We start from the raw sequence: 23,149 nt of genomic DNA, 5'->3' as shown, positions 1-23,149 counted from the left end.
AGATCTAACAGAATAAATTTTGTTCCTCACTGGTCCCTATTTAACATGCTTGTAGTGAAGAAGAAAATTTGCAGGGTTGGAAGTGTGTGAGGAGCAATTGGGGGTATTCAGCTGTATTCAAAACCACCAGAAATAGCAGTTTAATTATCTGTTTGGTTTCTGCTAAACATAATTTACACCCTTAAGGAAATATTTGCACTGTCCAGAAACAGATGTCTATTTTACTGTGGGGAAAAAACTTTGGAGTAGTATAAGGGTGCAGCTATGTGAACAAGTTTTTCCTGAGATGAGCTAAAAGGGTGTTTTGTAAATTGCTAGCTTTTCCATGGTATCCATCACTGGGCACTTCTGAATGTGTGATAAGTAGTTTACCCTGCGTAACTGCAGCAAAAGTGTACTGTGGAGTAGCTGGTAGATGGTAAATTGCAGCCTACCTTACCTCCCAGTGCGAGGTCTGTGTAACTGTACCCCGAGGCTTTGTCTGCACCGAGCTGGTGACTAACTGAGTTTGGGCACCTTGTTTTCTCACGTGGTTTAGCAAGTTTGGTGCAGTTGAGATAGTAGAGAACAGGCCTTTTTAAAACATTCAGTAATGCTGATGTGGCTGGCCATTCTTACTAACAATTTGTCTAGAAATGTGTTCAGAGTGTGAATCCTTATCTTGTTATGGCTTATAAACAGGCTGACATAATTTTAGTTCTTGCTTTGAACCAGTTTCTCACACAACTTCTTTAGTTCACATATACTCAGTAAGCAAAACAGCAGCCACTCTTTGGTGGAAACAAGTAAACATGTTTTATCTAAACTGTTAAAAGCATGGGCTGTTTTGCATGGCATAAGTGTTTTGATTCACTTTGTTTTCTGTCTTTTGGCAATGCCTTTGTTCCAGATGTACTGGAGAAAGATGTAACAGCATGTGTAATGAGCTGTTATGGAACAGCTTTCCCACAGATGGATCTTCTCAATGTGTCCTCTTCATCAACAGCCTCCTAAAAGCAATGTAAACTGTTAAGAGAAGGTACCCATAAACATTTAGGCATGACTGCATCACCTCCTGCCTTGTGAAGACCATTTGTGTGCCCAGCTGAGTTATGGATGTACTGGCCTTCTCCATTAACACTCCCTGGAATGGTGCTCAGGTCAAATGACCCCACGATATTGTAGCCAGTAACCGGCTGTTACCACAAGCATGAGGGCAGCTGTTTTATGTAGGGTGATGCAAACCTGCTTTAGCTCATATGGTTAAGGTTGAAAAGACTCCAGTCTCTGTTTCCTGGTCCAAATTCTGACTGAGACTGTGACTTACATTTGAAGTGACATATTTGATTACTTTAAAATATTTTAATATATGAAGAGCAGCAGAATTTTGAGAATAAAATAATAATTAGTAACAATAAAGAATATGGAGCCCTTCAACTGTTCAGTCACTCCCCTGCTGAATCAGGAAAAATGTTATTAGGTAGCTGCTCACAAGCTTTTGATAGGTGTTTGATACCCGTTGGAAATCAGCTCGAGATCAGTACCCGGGTTGTAGTCAATGAGCACCGCACAAAACACAGGCTGGAGCCCTTTTTTTCAGTTTTGGAGAAGCCAGTGATTTAACAGTCACAGTGAGTGTTTGCTGTGCTTGTTCTAGGACTACTCTCTGTAGGCTTGTCATCCCATCCCAGTGCCTTCTGACAAGAGATTTATTTCTGCTTTTATTCCCTTTGGGATGGTTGAAGAAATAACTGCAATCATTCCTGCAAACCCCTCTGATACTCTTGTGGTCATTTTAAAATCCTGAAAGTACTATTTTTTTAAGTATTGTAGGATCTTGTGTTTGAAGTAGAGACATTTTCTATCATGGGATAATTGTGAAGAGAGTTTTTAAAAATATGAATTATGTCTTCTGGGTTAAAACTCCATGCTTCTAGATAAGCTTAACCTTTCTATAAATAATGCAGTGCAAAAGATTGCTTATGAAATGACTGACTTGCCACATTTACTTGTTGCTTTCTGGGCAGTAGATTGGGCATGAGATCATGGGAATTTACTGTTTTGCTTATGAAAGCTGAGCTGGTTAGAGGAGGATGCCATTGGTATTTGATTTGGTAGCTGAGCACTTGAAGAGAAACATCTTCTTTTGAAATATATACCGTGGCCTCCAGCTCGGTGACCTAGGCTGCTGCCCAGCACATTCTTGAGCTCTTTGCTGCTGGAGTAGCCAGCTGCAATGGGTACTGGCCCATAAGTTATTTAAAAGATACTTTCCTCCATTAAGTTGCAAAGTCTAGTGGCAGTAGGCTTTTAGCCTTGAAACAAGGTAAAAGAAAAGGAGGAAATGATGAGTTTAAAGTTGGGGGCAGAGGAAAAGTCACTGGTGTGTGCATTTCTTCTTGAGACCTTTGGGGTATTGTCTTTGTCAACAATGTTCCTTCCTTGTTTCTGTCTCAAACCTGAGATGTCTACGTTCTGGAGAGGTCCCCCATGCAGGAGAGAAGGTGCAGTGAGGTGAAGGCTGGTGATCATAAATAAATATTTGGGATATCAGGATGAAATTAAGGTGTCCTTTTCTAAAGCGAGAGGAATGCAGAAATTTAGGAGGGGCTGGAAGGGAAGGAAAGTGGTTTGGGAAAACCTGAGTCAGCTCAGTGCTGTTGAAGCCCATGGGAAATGGCTCTTGGACCATAGTGAAGATAATGAGGAAGGAATGCCAGAAAGATTATTAAACCTGAATAAAAAGTAGTCCAATGTATGCTTTCTGTGGCTCCCATCCACAGACTGCTGTACAGCTGGACTCTGTACAGTTCTGTATCATGTTTAAAATAATGACACTTCATCTTTTATTTTCAGTAAGCCTTGACCATGGGTTCATTTTCACAGCATGAAAATTTTACAGAAAGATTTTGCTTTGAGTGTATTACCAATATATTTTTTCCACATCTGTCTGATACTTGAATTAGTTTACAGATTTATGTCTAGCAGCAGCATGTCTTAAGTCTTTACTTATGTTGCAAGTATAATTAAAAGCAAACAAATTTAGGAAGGGTAAGAGGAAATGTGAACAAGTACATTCTTGTCTCAGGGTTACAGGAACTAGGAGTGTCCCGTGTTCCATTTGTAACTTTAACAGAATCATCTTACTCATCTTCTTCAACTCTGTAGGTCTTGTTCTTACTACCCTTCCCCGTGTCTCTGTGAGGCATTTCCAGAAGTGTTTGTGTGTGCTGAGGTGGAGCAAGACTTCTGAAGTTCTCCTTGTCTACCAAATAAAATAAAAACAATAAAATAAAACACAAAAAAACAACAACAAAAAAAACCCCAAACAAAACCCAACTAATTTCTTTAACAGACTTCTCAAGTCTCTTGCCATGAAACTGAGACGTTTTGTCTGGCCGTAGTGGCAGCTGCATCTTGCTTTTGGCATGGCCTTCCCCTGTTTCTGGGCTGTACTTTGCAGGGAGGGGTGGAAAGGGGCAGAAGGAGTGGTGTTTTGCAGCTCGGGCCGTGCCTCTCGGGCAGACCTTGTGCTTGGCAAGTCCCCGAGCAGCGCAGCAGCGGTACCACACCTCTCTTGCTTCATGGCCCACATACCACACGCTAGCTCTGTATCGTGAACCAACATTTGGTATCCTGTATATCAACATTCATTGTAATTAAGGGGTCTGCTCTAGCTGAGTGTGTTGAAAGAATCTCAGGTTTAATTAAAAAAATTTAAGACTAGACAGTTTAATGAGTTTTTTTCCAAAATTATTTTCCCTGGCGGTCCCTCCCCTCCTCCCAGGTGGTTCTGGATGAGGGCAGGCGCCAGGCCATAAGCCATGAATTATAATGGACTTTTTAAAGAAAGGGGATGTTTTGGGGGTTTTTAGGTGTTTGCTCACTGCGTGGCTCTAATGAACCAGCTCCGCAGCATGCAGCAAGCTGCTGAGGAAGGCACTGCCTGGCATAGAGCAACTGGGCACATCAGGAGGGAAAAAAAACCCCACAACACAAAGGAAGGTGGTAGAAACTTGCCCTCGTGTATAACCCGAAACGCATGGTAATCGATTGCAGGTGCTTTCGACCTGTGGGTTGTAAACAGAAATCAGGAAACTGCAACTGCACTGCCCTTCCTGTGTTGCTCAACGGCAGGGGAGGGGAAGCCGGCGAGGGAGAAGCCTGGGAGCCACTGCTTGGTGGCTTCTGCTGCAGGAGAAGGCAGCCTTGTCACCCGTCCATCACTTTGCTAGTAGGTCTGGTGCAGGGCCAAGAGACCTGCAGGGGTCATCTCCGGTTCTGCAGGTCCCTCACTTCCAGTGTACACAAGCACATGCATGCACATACGCTGGTGGTTAATTCTGCCCACCTGTCTTCTTGCAAAGGAAAAGTGAGGTGCTTGCCCTGGCCTGAACAGTGTGCCCGTTCTTAAAGGCTTTCTTGGGCTCGAGAGGCATGCATTTGGGGATAAATGATGGTACTGAGTGTCAGGTTTAAAAAAAAAAGTTATTTCAGGAGCTATGCCAATCTAGGTTTCAAGATGGCAATCTTGTCTTGTTGCACAGGAATCAGTAAAACACAGCTTACTAGTGGTACCGCTTACTTACAAGTCCGATAAAGCGTGTGAGGTTGCTTGGATGAGTGGCGTAAGCTCTGAAGAGACTGTCTTTGTTAATAAAAACCCACCTTGGTAGCTATCATGTCTGGTTTAGAAGTAAAACTGGAAGTGGAGGGGAAAAAATGGGAATTTTTTTAGTAAAGAACGACTGGATGAGCACTTCTCCCTCTTGGAAAACACAGCTTACTCATATGGTGCAGTGAAAAGAGTGAATGCCTCTGGCAGAGGAGGAAGATGGTGATGTGGGAATAAGGGCCTTTATTTAAGGCTGTAAATAGCAAATGAATTGATCTGTGCTGGTGGAAGTGAAGGTGGTTGTCAGGTGTTTCACCTGGGTGGTGGGTGCTCCTGGCAAAGGGATGCCTTATAAAGCAACAGGAGGCTTTATCAGCAAGGGTCAAACACCACTGGCAGCTGGCGTTGCGCACTTATTAATGGTGGAAGCATCTGCAGAATATAGACCTGAATTTGTAACTTGTGTGCTGCTCCCTATAGGGGTTCAGGCCCTTGGTCTCCCTCCCCTGAACAAGTTTTCATGTTCTCTGAGTAGGGAAATCAAAGGAGTTTTGCATGGTGGTAAGGTATTGGGAAACTAGGGTGCCTGGAGGTGCCTCATATCAAGTGCCTCGTTACTTATTTCTAATTGATTATGCTACACAGACATCTGTTTTCTGGCTACTGTTGGACAGAAAGGTGATAAATGTAGTCCTGCTCTGCAGTAAATTTGGTAGAGTTTCCTAGGTTAAATTATTCTCTTCCTTAGACTTGGATGGAGACAAGCAGGTGAGGAGAGTGATTCACTCTAGAGAAATGGGGAAGTTCTCTTCCCTTTAGTTCCCAGGGGGCAGTGAGGGAGGGTATTAGTGCTGCACAAGTGAACTATATTTTTTGTTTGCTTCTCTCAGATCGTGTTTTGTCTCACACTGATTTCTTCTTGCCTACACAAAATGTACCTTTGCAGAAACATACAATAGTTATCCTAAAATTTGAGCAAACTGTGGTGTTGCTGTTGAAATAGGAGGCTCTGTTTTGCTGTTTTATGTGTGCATTTGTGAAAGAGTCTCTTGAAACTAAAACTTTTTCTTGTTGCTCTTCCAGACACAGTTGAGTCCATGCTTTCAGACTACGACATACTTTCTCAGTCTAGTATCCAGCAACACTCACTGAAGAAGAGGGACCTCCAGCCTGAGACACATGTGGAGAGGCTCTTAAGTTTTTCAGCCCTGCAAAGGTAATTAAATCACCAGCAATGAAATAATACAACATTTTCCTTCGGTTTGTGGTAATGCACAGTTCCAAACCCAGAAATAGCTATTGTATTTTCTGTCGTGACTAACCACTTCTAAGTCAGTGATCTGAATGGCTACATGACTTCAGACAGGCTTAGAGAAAACAGAAAAATAAGTTGCATTGTATTACTCTGCTGAAGTGGCAGTGATTTAAGATTTCTTTTGCTTTGTTCTTAGATTTAGTTTCACGTAGATTATTTCCACTGATTGGGTTGGATCCCACTTATACCTGATCTGACAACTTCGTCATACTTCTTGACTGTCCTGTGGTTCTTGAAAAGCTCTGCCTTCAGTTTGGGGAGTGCATGTGATATGTTACCCAAGAGATTTATTGTATTTTTTTTTTTCATGAAAGCTTAATGGTATTCCCACTGAGTGTAAATTTCCCGTTCAATTAAACATTTATTTTAATCTTTTTTATAAGATGAGAAATAGAAGCACAGTTGAAAGGGGAAGGAGAGGTAGAAAACATTGTAGGGATTTTATTCTGGGTGTCAGAAGAGTGCCTTACAGGTATTTGAGTGCTGAAATTGTGACTCTAAAATGGGGCAGCAGGGTGAGAATAGCGCTTTGTATTAACAAGTGTAGGTCGGTTTTGTTCATCTGATATCTTTGTCTACTGTCTTCTCATGTGCTTTCCCCCATCAGTCATCCACAACTACAACTGTCATGCAAGTTGTTGTGCGCATTTTTTTTGAATCTCTAAATGTTTGGAGGGGGTAATTTAAGTACCAAGTATAAAAGGTTAATGGGATCAGGTGTCTGGCTGACCTTATTTTGCACTGCCTCGTGCACCCTGACTTTATGGTGAATTTGCAATACTGCCAGTGATAATTACAGAATAATTACAGAGGGGCATACCAAAAATCTTTGACCAAAAGCCCACATAAACCAAGAGCCCATGAGGCTCCTTCCAGAGAAGGTTCTCTACTTACTTCTTCGGGTAGCCTTTAGTTTTTGTGACAATATATCATAAAAACCTACAGAGTTCAGATTTCTGTTTATGGTCTTCTGACTGTATTATTTCAGAAAATAAAAACTTTAGGATAATTTAATTTAAAATAGATGAACAAATTCCTTGGTCTGATTTTCTTTAAACAGTTAGGAGTAGCTGGTTTTGCTTGACTGTAAATGGAGAAGGTGCATCATGAGCAAACCATGACTGTTTTGGATTCTGGGGCTTATTTTTTATTTTTTTAATTAAATGTCTTTGTTTAAAAAAAAATTACAATTATGAATTGCACAGTATATGTTTTTGTAGCCTGTTTATCAGAATTCATGCTTTCTAACTTCTTTCGGACCCTCAGTAAAATGAGAGACTGGATGTATCTGTTATTTTTGTACTTTGCTTAAAAATAAACGGAAGTAAATTCTTTTACAGGCACTTTAAATTATACTTAACTGCAACTGCTGAACACTTTTCAGAAAAATTTCAGGCATTAATTGTGAATGGTGAAGGCAAGGAAAAGGAGTATCGTGTTCAATGGCAAGACTTTTTCACCGGACATGTTGTTGGTTAGTATGGACTAGATTGTGTGTCAGTGCTGAGAAAGCACAGCTTTGCAGGAGTCTCTTGGACAAAGTAAATGGTGTATTGCCCTCATTTTCATCAGATATGGTTAGGATGAACAAGTAAATTTAATTCTCATGCCCCTCGGGTTTTCTGGTTTTGTTTTTGTGGAGTTTTTGTGGTTGTTTTTTTTTTTGTTTTTTTTTTTTTGGTTTGGTGGGTGGTGGGGTTTTTTGAGCTATTGCACCAATGTTCTAAAATATGACTCTTCTGTTTAGTTTGGCAGAACACAAAGGTATAATTTACTTGAGCAGCAGCTTGTGATTTTTTTTTTTTTTTTTTTGTTAAATGATGATGGTAGCTTTAATTCCAACTGGAATGTAATACTTGAATGTTCCTTGTCCCAGAACACAAAGCCCAGGTGGTGGTGATGCAGTGTGACTTTAAGATGGTTCTTTGCAGATTACTTTCCTGTAAAGAAAGGGTATCTTGCTCTACTTTAGTCTAGCGCTAATGCTTCCGCTAAGTTGTTTTGATTTTTATGTTGCCTGTGTGATGTGGTGAAAGACTTTTCCACTGGAATGCAGGCTGACGCCATGAAACTGCTCTGTGGTAGTAAGATGCAAGCTGCTTTTGTTGGCAGAAATATTCTGTGTCCCATTACTAATCCCTAAAGCCATCTGAACACTTTCTGCAAAATTATCAATTAAATCTGAGTCTTGATGACTGACCGTTGGGAAGTTAAGGTTGGGGGGGGAGTGCTGTGTCATTTCTTTTTCTTTAAAGTGGACAGTATAGTGTTCTTTAGAGATTAAGGAAGGTAATTTGGCATGAAGTTTAGAAACAATTAAAAAACCCCAGCAGACAGTGTCTGTGCAGGAGTGCATGCAAGTAGAGCTGAATTAATTTATTTTTTCCTTGCTTATGTTAAAGGAGAGCATAATTCCAAGGTTGTGGCACATATTGGGGATGAAGATTTTACAGTGAGAATCAATACTGATGAAGAAGAATACAATATCGAGGTATGCTTTACTGTTGAAAGCTGTATTCAAACAGTCATCTCTTTTCCCTGTGGGTGTTTCTCGCTAGTCACATTGACACCTCTGTAGCTCAAAATAGACTTGATGGTGGTGTTTTAGGGTGAGTAGGGAGGAGGCCGACAAATGTGAAACCAATTTGAGTTTTGCAAGTGTTGAGTTTTATTAGTGAGTGACATTCTCTGACATTTGCATGTTTTGGATACACCAGGGAGAAGGTATGTTTAAACTAGAAGGGGTTTTAGAAACAGAAATGGATAATGTTAGTAATTAGTGGTGATCATGTCCTCTAGAATAACAAACTGCAGGCTTCTGAGTAGAGTTGAGGCCTGTTAAGCTTTCTGAAAATTTGGCTTTGTTACGTCTTGGAATTTTTCCCATTCTTAGAGCTTTATTTGGAAGTCTGGTATTTTTCCCTGCTCCTTTGTTTTGTGGTGGTGGGTTTTTTTGTGTTTTTTTGTTTGTTTGTTTGTTTTTTTACCATTTTCTTTGCTTGTGTTATTTTAAACTGTTGGCTTAAACATATTCAACAAATATATAATTAGACACTATCCTAATGAGTTGTTTAGTGCAGTATATTCCCAGACACAATCTGTATTAGAATAGCTGAATAACAGTAATTACGGCTGAGTGTTACATGGGTATTGTAATTGTCTCCAAACCCAAGGATATGCAGAGTTATGGGTAAACCTGGGAAATCCAGTCACGTTAAAGTAAGAAAATGTGATTAGAATACCCAAACCTTGTATTTTACATTAAGAGCATACAGTAGCTGTTTAATTGATTTAAAGCATTTTTGTGTTTGTGGTCCAGAGTGATGTAAGCACATCTTGGTTCTCTGTGCAGCCAGCCCCCCTGCTCCTCACTGGCTGTGTCTGTACAGCTAAATAAAGGCAGGCAGTGGGGTGGAGGCTCTGGCTTGCCCACACTGCCTAGCTGGTAGCATCTCTGGGTCAGCTTTGGCCCCTAACCAGCCCTAGATGAGATGATGCCCGTGTGCAGTCAGAGATGGTGTGTGCTAGAGGCTGGTCCCAAAGGGCAGCACGGACAAAGCTGCTCTGCCACTGCCTGCCTTTGCTTTCATGGTCCTACTGTACCATTTGGAAAGGCTGCAGACCTTTGTATAGACTCCTGGTGCCTTCACACCTTGCCCTAGGGTGTAAAACATGTGTCCTCAGTTTAGTGCTGCCAGACACATGGCTGCTGGGCTGGCACAGCCTTCCTATTTCAGGACCTTTTTGCTGTGAACCAAAAGCATGGTATGCTAAATAACAGCTGCCTGAAGTTGAAAGAGGACTGCTTAAGGGCCAGAGGAGAGCCAAACCCAGGTGCTCTGTGTTACAGATGTGGGCAGGCTGTGCTCCTTGGCCTTGCCCAAAGAACAGGCCCCGTCCGTGTTGCATTTGGTGGTGTTGCTGTAGCTGTTATGTACAGATAACAACAGGGATGTGTTCGTAAAGGAAAAAGATGGTTAGTATGCATCTGCTATGGGAATTGGTGTCTTACATTAGGATTTCATAGTTTTCTTGTTTTCTTGTGGTTTTGGAGAGATTTTCACGCTTCTGAGTGACTTGGGTAGCTATTGAATGTTGGAGAGCCTGCCTTCTGCTGTGAAGACCACGTTCTGCTGTGTACTTAGATATTCTGTCTGCCAGTTCCTGTGCTTCTGATCAGTGTGCTTGTTAGCACAGTTTAGGTATCTCCTCCCTTGCTGTGCCAGCCTCCACACTGTTATGAAGGAAGCAGAGGAGCCTGAGATGCCTCCTTAGCTTGTGCATTCTGGAGGGGAAGAAAAATTCTGTCTCTTCTGCAGCTGTATCAGGTGGCCGCCACTGCTCTGAAATGATCTCAGATTTTTGGATGCCTGTATAGCATAAAAGAGTTCAATTCTGTTGTCTTCTTGGGGGTGTCTTTTTATCAGTAGACTTATTGCTGTGGGTGAAATTGTTGTAGTCCAGTGTAAGTGTGTGTGTACACATTAAGCTGGGGAGATTTCATGGTACATACATATAATTTTTTACGTATATAATCTTAGGTTTTGCATTCACTGTGTCCCTAACTAATTGCGTTTCTGTCCTTGTGCTGTCAGCCACTGTGGAGATTTGTAGATAACGTGCAAGACGGAAGGCTGCTGGTCTACAGATCTGAAGATATTAAAGATTTCTCAAGATTGCAGTCCCCCAAAGTGTGTGGTTACTTAAAACTAAATGAAGAAGAACTGTTGCCTAAAGGACTGGAAGACAGGAAGCAAAATGAAGGTAAGTGTCTGTACCTTGGGAGAGCAGCATTTTTGAAACAAACGCTTGAATTCTGACTGTGTTGGCAAGTAAGATTAGAACCTGAGCAATAATCTGTGTTGCTGCTTCTAGTTTAACTATTAACTCTTTAAATTCATGCAGGTTAGGAGAGAAATCAGCAGTCTTCCTCATGCCCATTCCCCATCCAAAAAAGCCCAAACAACTGATGACAGGAAGAAACTGTCACTCAGGGTACGTTTCTTCCTGGCTTGTTGAAAGGAAGATTGGTCCTGCCAAAGTGTAGGCTGAGGAGAGGAAGCTATTTCATCAGGTCTAAGTAGTGTTTGTTGTGATAGCTGGCAGCAATGTAGGTACACTTTCTAAGGCAAACATTAAAACAACTTTGTACTTCTGTGCACTGTGCAGCAGGACCTGTTTGGCCTTGGTGGTCACTTAGAGAATCAATCTTGAGTTATGATGGGTTTTTGAGAGTTTTCAGTCCCTCTTTCCTCTGTCCTTTTCTGTGTCAGCAGAGGTGGGGATAATGACTAGGAACAGGAGGATGAAAGGTGTTAAGGCTCAGGTGATGACCATAAAAGCTCTATAGGTAAATCTGCTGAATAACTCTATTTCACTACTGTATGTTCCTTTCCTTACAATAAGTTTGAGGACTGTTATGAAGAAAGAATTTAGGAAGAGTTATTAAAAAAAAAAAACCACACCCAAAACTAAATATCCCCATCCTCCCCCCCAAAACCCACCCAAACTTACATTCATGTCTTAACTAAGGATAATAGACACAGCAGTGGCAGTTTAACTGAGTGTTTATTTAATTGTATTTAAAATGTTCACATTAGCAAGCATCCATAGGAAGAAAAGAGCCACTTCAGAGAGCTCCAAAAACACATGCAAGATGTTGGTAGTAGCAGATCATCGTTTTTTCAAGTATATGGGCCGTGGGGAAGAGAGTACCACTATAAACTATTTGGTAAGTAAATATACTGTGTTACAATTTGCTGGAATAAATGCAGTGAAAAAATAGTTAAAACAACATAGAGCTCATACTACTTCTGTATGATATAATGTGTTTGCATCTCATGGCTGTGTGTGCTTTTTACTGGGGAAAGTGCTAAATCATGATTTCAATTTTATAATGGAGATACTGTAGTTAAATAGTCTTCAAGCGTCACTTACAAACAAATCCCTTACCTTTACATACTTCTTGTGACTATATTATTTTCTGCCTGAGAAATCTTTTTCCACTCAGAGCTTTAGAATCTCCTGGATTTTGAAATCTGCAAGCAATCCAAGTGTTTAAAGTGCAAACGTGCTTAAAGCTCATATAAGAGGCAAAAACAAAAAAGATTTTTTTGAAATATTTTTTTAATCCCACATTCTTCCAGGATCCTCTGTCCAGAACAACAAAATTAGAAGCAGGAGTGGTAAATAATTTGTTTGGCTGTACATGGGTGTTGTGGGTTAACCCCTGCAGGCAGCTCAGCCCCATCCAGCTGCTTGCTCACGCCTCCCCAATGGGATGGAGAGAGAATCAGAAGGGTAAAGGAGAGACAACTTGTGGGTTGAGATAAAAACAGTTTAATAGGTGAAGCAAAGCAAAATAAGGAATGCATTCACTGCTTCCCATCAGGAGGCAGCTGTGTAGCCACCCGCAGGAAGGCAGGGCTCTGTCACACGTACCGGTTACCAAGTAACCCAGCCAAAGCCAGGTCAGTGGGGTTGTGTACCTGAAAGTTTTTGTGAAATGGAAGGCCTGCCCACAGCCTTTCAGCAGAAGTGGAGAGAACGGGCTTGGGGACTGGAGACTTGAATTGAATAAAACCACTTTTGGAGGTCTGTTGTTTGTCAGGGGTCTCTTTTTGAACCTGAATCTTTGAAATGCTAATCCCTCTCTGCCACCTTTGCTGGCTTTTTGACCTTTCTGTCTGGAGCCTCAATCCTTGTGTTTGCAGAGGTGCTGTTATCTCAGCATCTGACATATGCTGAGCTAACCTACTGTTGTCTTTCCTGGGTAGATGTGTACTGTTAACAAAACAGTGATTGGAAAACTAAAGCATAAACTATTAGTGAGTGACTCTGAATGTCACTTCTCACTGGGCCAGTTTGATTGTTTATATTTAGTAGAAGGTGGTTTTTAAGAAGATGAGAATGGCTTGGATAGGGGGGTATTGATAGTGAGCACTTTTTCTAGAGATTTTCTAGAAACTTGTGCTTGAAACATAATGAAGAAAATAACAGGTTTTTGGCTGGGAGAGGGAAGCAAGCCTCAGGGGTCAAACTAGTTAAGCATCGTGCTAAAATGAAGCAGTAAAAACAACTCCTTCCTCTGCCCTTCCCCTCAAAGGAACCTGGAAAACTAGTATATGAAGAAAGTGTTTCTCAAGATGTCTTGTTCTTAATATTATTGCTCTTCTACTACACAGACGAAAGTGATAAATGGGAAAGTTTGTACTGCTTGTTTTATGATGGAAAATTTTCAGGGTTATTTGATAATATTCTCTGGCTCCAAGTACTGTTGTTTTTGGATCAGTGAGTATGTCTGTTATATGAGGCTCAATTTTAATTGAAGTGTGTGTTTCTAGATAAGTATGTTGCAGCTTCTGTGAGTGTCTTGAACTTCATAACATGAAAGTTCTGAATTAAATAGCTTGTTTTTCTTTTCTACATAGATTGAATTGATAGACAGGGTAGATGACATCTACCGAAATACTTCCTGGGACAATGGAGCCTTCAATGGGTACGGCATACAGATAGAGCAGGTATTCACTGAACTATGCAAAGGGTTTCCAATTTAAAGGATCAGAACGTGGTTTAGATGTCAGCATTTCTGATTATTTTATCTGGATTAGAGCTAGAATAATCAAATCCTACATTATTAACTACAGCCAGGAGCACTCTGAAATAGCATTAGGCCAGTGGTGGTGTTAATGATCTGACACAGCATGCCCATTTTCAGTTCCTTGCAGTGTTTGAGACAGGAGTTTTCCAGGATGATCTTTGTGTATTTAATCTCAATTCAAAGCTGATTTTTTTTTTTTTCCTGAATATGAGCAATTCTTGTTTCTGTCAGACTTAAGCATGTATTTAATGTTTGTGTCCATGGCTAGTGCTTAGCTCACAAAGCCTGAGTGGGCCTCAAACACAGATGAAAAACCACAAATCCTGCCTGAAGAGCTTTAATGACTCCCGTAGACATCGTGGTATGATGATACAGAGACTGGTACAGGGTGGACACTGAGGACGTAGTGACTTCAGTTTATATGATGGCTTCTGAAAGTTACTGCACAGAAATCTGGAAAAGGGAATTAAGAGGAATCCATCAGCTCAGAGTACTGCAAGAGCTGTGATGTGGAACACAGACTAATGGTACAAGCTAGCTGATCCTTATAGTGGGAAAAGGTCTACAGGATCAAGGTGGCAGGAGAGTTAATTGGGCAGGGAGAAGGGGAAAGAACATGATGCACTAATTCTAGGTTACTGGGAAAGTAGTAATCCTTTAGAATACATTTTGGTTAGCTAGAACTCTGAAGTGCTTTGGGGTTATTTATACGAGATGTAAATCCTGGTTATATTTGGGTTTTTTTGATAGAGTAACATGCATCTCAAAGCAGCAAGTTACAGTGAAAACTGTTGATGTTGCCCTATAAAAGAGCTGGGGTAGTTCCTTGTGGTGTAGTTGATATATCTTAACTAGCAGAGGCTGAAAAGTTAACAACAGAAGCATGCTGAGTACGAATTTTTCTCCTTGCAGATCTATTGAGACATTTAAGATTACATTGAAAGCTTTTCTGTAGCTGTAAAATTGACCAAAATTCCTCTACATTGTTGTTGCCCTCTTTGAAATGTAGATTATCATCCACAATGAACCAAATCTTGTAAAATCTGGAGAAAAACATTACAATATGGCAAGAAGTTACCCCGATGATAAGAAGGATGCTTGGGATGTGAAAATGCTGCTAGAGGTAGGCTGTAACCCTTGAAAAATTGTGCCCATTACAGAGAATTACTCATTCATCTGTTACTACAGAGCAGCTGTATGAAACTCCTCTACTTCCTTCGCATGACGTGTAGATGTTGCACAAAGTAAAACTAGCTGATGTGCCCTGTACCCCATGGCAAAGGGCTCTGTTGCATAATTACAGAGCATACACCAATTACTATTATTAATGTGTAGCCTGAGTCAGAAAGGCAGTCCTGATATGTCTGGCCCTGAGACGGGCTGCCTTGTGACCTTCATCAAATTATTGTACTTGGTTTTCCCTTCTCTGTGAAAAGGGGAAGTGAATAGACAAGTTATGTAAATGAATGCATACAGTGTACTTGGGTATTCATTTAATTTTCTACAGCTCTGTAGGATAGCTAAACAGCTGCTTTTTTTGTCTGACTTAACCAGATCTAGAAGGTGCTTTTCTGGCTCATGAGATAAATGATCTTATCTATGGACTTTTAATATGCACTGTAAAGTGTCTTACAAAGATTTTTGTTTTCTTAAAGCAATTTAGCTTTGATATTGCTGAGAAAGCAGCTCACGTGTGCCTTGCTCATCTCTTCACGTATCAAGATTTTGACATGGGAACACTTGGACTGGCTTATGTTGGCTCTCCCAGACCTAACAGCCATGGTGGCATTTGTCCTAAAGGCAAGGCTTCTTTTTCTTCTATCCCAGTTGTGGGTTGAAAGCCAGTTTTTGTTATTTGTGTTTGAACCTCTTCTCTGACTTTCACGGAGCATGATCTGTTATTTACCTAGACCTTAGTTGTTGGTTTTTGGGTAGAACAGATGGCTCTTTTCTCGGCTGGAGCTGAAAAAAGAAGGGAGGGAAGGATAAAAGTCACTAAACTATCTGATGTGAGCAGGCTGGCTAGAACAAACCCTAGACCAAAGGCTGCTTTGTCTGGGTGCATCCTGCAGTGGTTCTGGAATGGCAGGTGCTGTTGTCTTGGAAATATTTTATATTTTCCCCTTTACTGCAGTACATGAGCTGTTTGTGCTGTGCTTGAAAGGTTCCCCACTCCAAAAACTGGCAAGAGGCAGGGTCTCACTGGTGAGCCTGTGACAACAATAAAGCTGTTCATTTCCCCAAACAAGTATCCCTCTCTCCCCCCAAAAACCCTGAAACCCAAGAAAAATGTCAATCTATATTTATTTCTCACTTCTATAGCTTATTATAGTCAGATTGCAAAGAAGGACATCTATCTGAACAGTGGCTTAACCAGCACCAAGAACTATGGCAAGACCATCCTCACAAAGGTAGGAGAGTACATGTGTGTTGGTGATGTGTGGTGTGGGATTGTGACAAGCTTCTGTGCTCTCAGAAACAAGCTGCTGGCTTTCTGATTGAGTCAGAACCCTGGGGACAGGGATGTAGGTCAAAACCAAAATATCATCATTTTTGTTCTTGCTGACAAAGGAAGTCAGGACTGAATGGAATTGAATATTAAATTCACTGCGGAACAAGAATGGGTAAACATAGCTAGCATCTAATAGGAGCTGTAGCTGTCCAGATATAAACAGGATTTTGATATTTAAAGATTAATTTCAACATACTTTGCTTTAAAAAAAGAACAAAACAAAAAATTCAACAAACCAAAACCAAACCCTCAAACAGAACGAGCAGTATTATACAAGTAGCCTCACAGTAAGAATAAAATATTAGTCTGGTAACTCAAATAAGAAAAAACTTGTGTTTGCTATTACATACACCTACAAGATGCAGATGGACGATTGTGTACGCGTGGTCTGTTCCATTTGCAAGGTAAAGCAGTGAAAGCAGTACAGGCAAAGTAGGAGGTTTAATTTGGGCCTTTTGATGACATTCCTCTATCTGCTTTTTGTGTGTTCTGAGTAAGTACAGCAGAGAACAGTATAATAAACAGGGTTTATTAGTGCTAATACTAAGCCTAATGTAAATAGATGCTGTCTGGATTCTTTTTTTTTTTTCATACTTGATGAGATAGTAAATACATGAAAGCCTGAATATGAGCTTTGTCTCACTTGTAAAGATACCAGAGCAGTGCCTGAGTGTCTACCAAATCTTTGCAGTTGGGCATATTTCTCTTTTGCTGACTTCTGCTGACTTCAGAGATGTGCTTTTCTGCAGCCTGATTATAAATGAATTCATAATTGATGTGTGGGCTAAAACTTGGCACAGAAGCTGTCAAGAAGCTAGGAAAAAAAAGACAGTGAAGCTCTGTGTTAGAGGGATGTTGACAAAGAGCTCTAGCTGTTGCCATGCTATTTGCATTTGTTGTTCCATCTCCAAGCTGGAGTTCTGCTTTGGATTACAAAGAAAATTGAGTTTGCTGTCTTCCCAGTGGCAGGCACAAAGCTTGTGATGAGGCAGAGGGAGCGTTACGGGTTGGGGTCACAGGGAAAGTGCTGCACGGTGTCTACTTGGGTTTTAAAAAAACAAAACAAAACCTTCTTAAAGCCCTTTCCCAAATTAAACACAATGAAGCACGTGAGTGATCTCTGGGATCTTCCCGCCTCCGGCTCTCGCATAACCTACACCCGGACACGGACCCTGGTGCTGCTCACTGCGGTGCTGGGGCCTTCCCGGACCTGCACGGCAGCAGGAATGGCAGTTAGCTTGTCAGACTCGCTTCTCTCGCTCCTGTGAACTGCTCGGTCTCCTCATGGTCAGCTTTTATTTCTGTGCTAGCTTTATTTGGGGTTGTGACGGTGTGAGCCTGCCACCACCTGCTGGTCGAGGCTCGGCCGGGAGGCAGAGCCGGTTTGGGAGTCCTGTCTTGCATAAACGGCGTTGGAAATCCATCCCTGTTGGGCCTCATCTGGAGATATCTGTCCTAGTAATAGTGCAATAGAAGAGCTTATTCAGCACTCCTAATGTCATCATCCATTTTGAAGAAAGAATTCTAATGGCAAGATATGTTAAACAAGAGATTGAGTAATCGTAGTAGCTGGTGTTTGTTTGGGTTGTTTTTTGTTTCAACTTTTTATGCCTTCCAGCTATTCAAAAGCAAATTTTCATACTGTAGGTATCTGCACTGCTTTGAAAACAAGATTGAAGTCTAGGACAGCATTTTGCCATTAACAGTGATATAATGTTCAGGCCTAGTCCTGGAACTTGCCTTTGGAAATGGACCATAATTTTACTTGCTTTCAGTTCCCCACTTCAAAAAAAAAAAAAAAATTAATAGGGAAATTCCTTTCCATCTCAGTGTATCTTAGAATTGCTAGTGTTGCAGGTAGCTGGGATCTGGATCAACATTGCTTTTTTCGTATTCAAAAAAGGAGGCTGACCTGGTTACGACACATGAACTCGGACATAACTTTGGAGCAGAACATGATCCTGATAGTCTGCCAGAATGTGCCCCCACTGAAGACCAGGGAGGAAAATACGTTATGTATCCAATTGCTGTCAGTGGAGATCATGAAAACAACAAGGTATAGTTGCATAGTTTTGCTTCCACGTACAAGTTTCTGCTGTGGTCAATGACCCTTTGCATGGAAAGTCTGTTTAGTTAATGATTTCTGTAGCTTGAAACCATTAGGAATATAATGGATTAGCCATAAGAAGAAAACATACTTGTGTGCCATGAGGATTTCTGCAAGATAAACTCATATTTGGATTCTGAGTTTCACTGGAGTTCATAGCATGTCCAGGTGCTTTTTTATTTAATTGTTTGTAGTTAGCCCTGGCCGTGTGCTTCTAAGAGCAAGTCATGAGCAAGAGTCAAACACAAGACCGTCGGTACCAAATAGCGTTTGGGTGGGCCATGGCTATTCTCCTTGGAGAGAGACTGCCAGATGCCACAGCCGTGGTGCTCGCCGGCCTCAGGAGCGTGCACTGGCAGTACAGCCCTGGCGTTGTGCCTGCTCTGCAGATGAGAAACCAAGATTATCGGGGGAAGGATTGGTCTGCAGCTTGGTCTGACTCACGGTTCGCGCCTTGCCCCGGTGCTGATAGGCAGCGCTGTCTCTTCCCCTTGCTACAGCCTTGCAGCCCTTCCTGCGGACGGGTGCTAGTGCTCCTGAAGCTGTGGGAGAGCTGGAGTTGGCTCTGTGACCCTGAGCCAGACTGCCTGCAGGTGTCCCTGTGTTGTAATGTAACAGTGTCCTTTATGGACCCAGCCCGTTACTTTCCCGTCTTAAAAATATTTCCAAAGTATCAGACTGGCGGTATGGAGGGAATAACTGCTTTCTGAGATACCACAGTTTGGGGGTGTAAGGAGGCTGAAGCTGTCTTATATGCCACCTGCTGACAGAAGGATACACTCCTCAGTGCTGCTCTTTCCCCTCGTGACTTTCTAGATGTTCTCAAGCTGCAGCAAAAAATCCATCCATAGGACCATAGAGATCAAGGCCCAGGAGTGCTTCAAAGAGCGCAACAACAAAGTGTGTGGGAACTCCAGGGTGGACGAAGGGGAGGAATGTGATCCTGGCCTCCTGTACCAACAGGCTGATCCCTGCTGCTCTGCAGACTGTAAACTGAAAGACGGTGCCAAATGCAGGTAAGGGAGAATAAGCTGCAGCTTACTTTAAGATGGGAGAGAACGATGGGCTGGGCTGGAAGCTCCTAAAGCCACGTGCAGTGTCGCAGACCTCTCTCCTGGCTTCAAGGCTCAATGTGCAAGCTTAAGGCAGTAAAGGATTTCAGAAAAGGCTGCTGTGTGCATGCACTGTTTGCAAACTGTTTTATAGTATTCTGTTGCTTTTTCTGATAAGTGCCAAGAGCTACAGACTTGAAATTATTATTGCTGTTACTACTACTATTATTATGCAAACTTAGGCAATCAAAAATTAATATTAAAAATTTCTTGTGCAAATACAGTTTTTGCTTGTATTGCAAAGTGTCTTTAAATTGGAATCACATACTGGTATTTTCAAGACTGCAGCAAAATGTGTTGCAAGATGCAAATGTTGGAGCTTACAACACAGTGACATCACTAGATGACTCCTCTTTCAGTTCTTCTTGTTCTTTGGGGTGTTTGTGGCCCTGCTGCAGTGCAGTGTCCAATCTGTTTTTTTCAGAGTTCAGCTCCGCAGCATGTAACAGAAGAGAGTTCTTGGAACTCCTATTGTTTATCAAGAAATTCCCTCAATTTTAATGAGTGGTTTTGTACCAAGGGCCTTCTTGCATTAGGTGCAGAACAACGAGAATAAAGATGGCACAGAATAAAGAGTAGTTAAACCTTCAGGACAAATGGAAGGGGGGAAATACGTGGGGAAGAGTGGAAGATCTTGTCCAAACTTGCACAGCAGGTGACAAGAAGAGAATCCAAGTGCCTTGAGTAAATATAAGGGTGCCTGTGTTGTGTCTCAAGACGTTGTGCTTCCTGTGTGCTTTTATCTTTGGTAAGTGAAGAGTGAATGGGTGTGTAGAAAGGTGGTTGTAGGAGGGGGCAGACAGAGCAAGGGTTTTGAATCAGAGACAATCTCCAAGAAATAGCTTATTTTTTCCTAAACATCCTTTTTCCCTGGCTTTGCTATGTTTGTACTTGTTTTTAAAAAATTGTTTAATATTTCTTTCTTTCATTTTGATCTTTCCACAGCGATCGGAACAGTCCCTGCTGTAAAGGCTGCCAGTTTGAAAGTGCACAAAAGAAATGCCAAGAAGCCATAAATGCCACTTGTAAAGGAGAGTCTTTCTGCACTGGTAGGATGTGATTCTGCCTCCTTTACGTCAACTAGCCAAGCGCTTCAGGCGCAGTGTCCTGTTCAATCTGCTTTTAAACTAGTGCCCTTTGTTCATCCGGTACATGTAATTTTAGAGACCAGTTAAGCATCACGAAATTGCCCTATAATGAGTTCCATTGTAGTTCAGGAGTCACTTGGTGATTTACTGCCCAGAAGAACATGTAAAATGTTGATTTTTTTTTTTTTTTTTTTTTTTAAACTTTGTTTCTTTGCTTTAAAAGAAGAAAAGGCGAAACAGAGTGTGTCACTGGGAGGAGACAAGAATGAGCTGAATCTTGTCATAGAAAGGGTGGAATTACTGCAACTCTGCTTCACTTCTCCAGTTGTTTAATTCCTCCTCATAATCTTTCCTGGAGGCAGGGAGTCAGTCCGAGCGCCGGCTTTGCTTTGCTGACGGTGCCTCCAGGGTCTGCTGCCTACTGCTTGGTTGCCAGTGCCACAATACCCGAGTTACTGAATGCCTCCAGAGCTTCTGCTGCCTCTCGGAGGAGCTGGCAGGCAGCCTGCAGATCAAAGCCAAGAACGAGCTATTGGGGTTCACCTCCAGTATGAGTCTGGATTTCCTTTATTTTCCGTTTTAATTCTGCACACTTGGGTGCTCTGCCCTTTGCTCTAACCCGGTACTCCCGCTCTGTTGACCCCCATCTGTAGGGAACAGCAGCGAGTGTCCCCCTCCAGGGAATGCTCCAGATGACACAGTCTGTGTGGACATGGGGAAGTGCAAGGACGGAGAGTGCGTCCCTTTCTGCGAGAGGGAGAAGAACCTACGGTCGTGTGCGTGCAACGGTGAGTGACACGGGACCGAGCTGAAACGCGTGCTTCAGCTCTGCTCCTCGGAGGGCGCTGGCCTCACTGTGGGGTTGCCCGCTGAAGGGCAGAGTTTCTGGTTTCTGCAAAAGCTTAAACGTTGGTTTTTCAGGGCTAGTGTTCTCTGTTTGGGAAGAGAATGTAAATGTCCTCTTGTTCTCCGATGGTCTAGGTTTGAAGACATTACGATAAGACTTAGAATCATAGAATCATTTAGGTTGGAAAAGACTAAGGTCATTGAGTCCAAACATTAACCTAACACTGCCAAGTCCCACTAAACCACATCCCTAAGCACCACATCTACACGTCTTTTAAATACCTCCAGGGATGGTGACTCAACCGCTTCCCTGGGGAGACTGTTCTAATGCTTGACAACCCTTTCAGTGAAGAAATTTTTCCCAATAGCCAGTCTAAACCTCCCCTGGCACAACTGGAGATCATTTCCTCTTGTCCTATCACTTGTTACTCGGGAGAAGAGACCGACACCCACCTCACTACAACCTCCTTGCAGGTAGTTGTAGAGAGCAGTAAGGTCTCCCCTCAGCCTCCTTTTCTCTGGGCTAAACAATCCCAGTTCCCCCACCTCCCCATATAAGACTTGTGCTCTAGACCCTTCACCAGCTTTGCTGCCTTTGTGCACGCTCCAGCACCTCAGTGTCTTTCTTGCAGTGAGGGGCCCAAAACTGAACACAGTATTTGAGGTGCAGCCTCACCAGCGTCGAGTACAGAGGGACAATCCCTTCCCTGGTGCTGCTGGTCACACTGTTTCTGATATAAGCCAGGATGCTGTTGGACACCTTGGCCACCCAGGCACACTGCTGGTGCTCAGGCACTTACGGTCTGGCACCCCAGTTAAAGGAGAGGGCACCCTCCCACCCTTTACCTCCTCTGCCACAGGCAGGCAGGAGGGAAAGTCTGACTGTCCTTTGATTGTGAGGAGATCCCAGCCAGCCTCTGGACCCAGCATCTGGCAGAGGGGTGTCAACCTCCAACAAGTGGTTAAAGAAAGATTTCAAAGAGGTTGAAGTGCTTTGAGAAAACAGGCTCCCCGAGTCAGTCCCTGCTACTGCAAACCTGCCTGTCATATACTGCTGTCAGTAAGCTTTACTGTTCGCTTGCTCTCTGTCTCAGCTCTTAAATCTAGTAAAGCAGCTGGGAGCAGGAGGAAAGCTTCACGGGGCCGTGCAGGGAAGTGCTGTCAGCTCCACCATTTGATGTGGCGGAGGGCATAGCCAAGGACTAGGGTGCCTAGAGGGTCCAAAGTCCAAGAAATACCTAAATCTGTGTCTTGGAGATGTGTAGAACCTCTTCACCTGCCTGTTGATCCCTGCGGTGTTGGGGTATCAGCTTGGAGAGCTTGGTCTCACTGTGTCCCCTAATGTGTTGCACAGGGCAGCCGATCGAGCTTCAGGCTTGGTCATCAGAGTAACTGGAACTGGGCGATTCCGAGTCCTGCCTTTCCCGTGGGGAAGCTGGGCAGGGACGTGGCCAGCCAGCGCCCACGGGGGGGGGGGTTATGCATCTGCTGGTTATGGACTGCAGGTGACTCTTGGTGTTTCTGAGGGCTGAGTTTGCTTTATTACAGAAACGGACAATTCCTGCAAGGTGTGCTGCCGGGACGAGCAGGATAGGTGCATTCCGTACGTCGATGCCAATGACCAGTTCCTGTTCCTGCGCAAGGGGAAGCCTTGCACCGTCGGCTTCTGCGACACAAATGTAAGCTTTCCCAGATGTCAGTGCACTGCGTGCTCCGCTTCTGTGGCTGGGTGTTTGAGAGCCCTCTGGGACAAGGCTGGGAAAGAGAAGCCAAAGCTTGACGTGCTGCTGAGCAGGGTAGTGCTGTGTGTAGTACCTCTCCATGGGGTGAATATTAAAGGGTGTCTGAGGCTGCAGATGGAAGTTAGTTCTGCAGAGACATGTGCACGGTGAAGCTATGACTTTCTACAGTTGCTTATTTCCTCCTTCTGCTGCTTCCCACAGCTCAGCCGGCTGGCAGTTTGTGTGAAGGAGGT

The 23,149-nt window shown here is 42.7% G+C and overlaps 1 protein-coding gene across 1 annotated transcript in view; it reads left to right on the top strand.

The window, feature by feature from the left end:
• ADAM17 (ADAM metallopeptidase domain 17) overlaps nucleotides 1–23,149 on the top strand; it is a 37,518-nt gene that overhangs the window by 6,636 nt on the left and 7,733 nt on the right. Inside the window, exons 2-15 of the mRNA XM_033009857.2 lie at nucleotides 5,678–5,810; nucleotides 7,250–7,383; nucleotides 8,312–8,400; nucleotides 10,505–10,673; nucleotides 11,510–11,640; nucleotides 13,340–13,429; nucleotides 14,519–14,632; nucleotides 15,165–15,309; nucleotides 15,832–15,920; nucleotides 17,925–18,077; nucleotides 18,945–19,144; nucleotides 20,186–20,289; nucleotides 20,982–21,116; nucleotides 22,723–22,853. Coding sequence (XP_032865748.2) covers nucleotides 5,678–5,810; nucleotides 7,250–7,383; nucleotides 8,312–8,400; nucleotides 10,505–10,673; nucleotides 11,510–11,640; nucleotides 13,340–13,429; nucleotides 14,519–14,632; nucleotides 15,165–15,309; nucleotides 15,832–15,920; nucleotides 17,925–18,077; nucleotides 18,945–19,144; nucleotides 20,186–20,289; nucleotides 20,982–21,116; nucleotides 22,723–22,853 — 1,817 coding nt within the window. The remainder of the gene's footprint in view (nucleotides 1–5,677; nucleotides 5,811–7,249; nucleotides 7,384–8,311; nucleotides 8,401–10,504; nucleotides 10,674–11,509; nucleotides 11,641–13,339; nucleotides 13,430–14,518; nucleotides 14,633–15,164; nucleotides 15,310–15,831; nucleotides 15,921–17,924; nucleotides 18,078–18,944; nucleotides 19,145–20,185; nucleotides 20,290–20,981; nucleotides 21,117–22,722; nucleotides 22,854–23,149) is intronic.

Source organism: Tyto alba, unplaced genomic scaffold (assembly GCF_018691265.1).
Source record: "Tyto alba isolate M040663 unplaced genomic scaffold, T.alba_DEE_v4.0 Super-Scaffold_40, whole genome shotgun sequence".
Lineage (NCBI taxonomy): Eukaryota > Metazoa > Chordata > Aves > Strigiformes > Tytonidae > Tyto > Tyto alba.
Note: the sequence above shows the minus strand (reverse complement) of the source record. Positions and strands in the feature narration are given on the sequence as shown.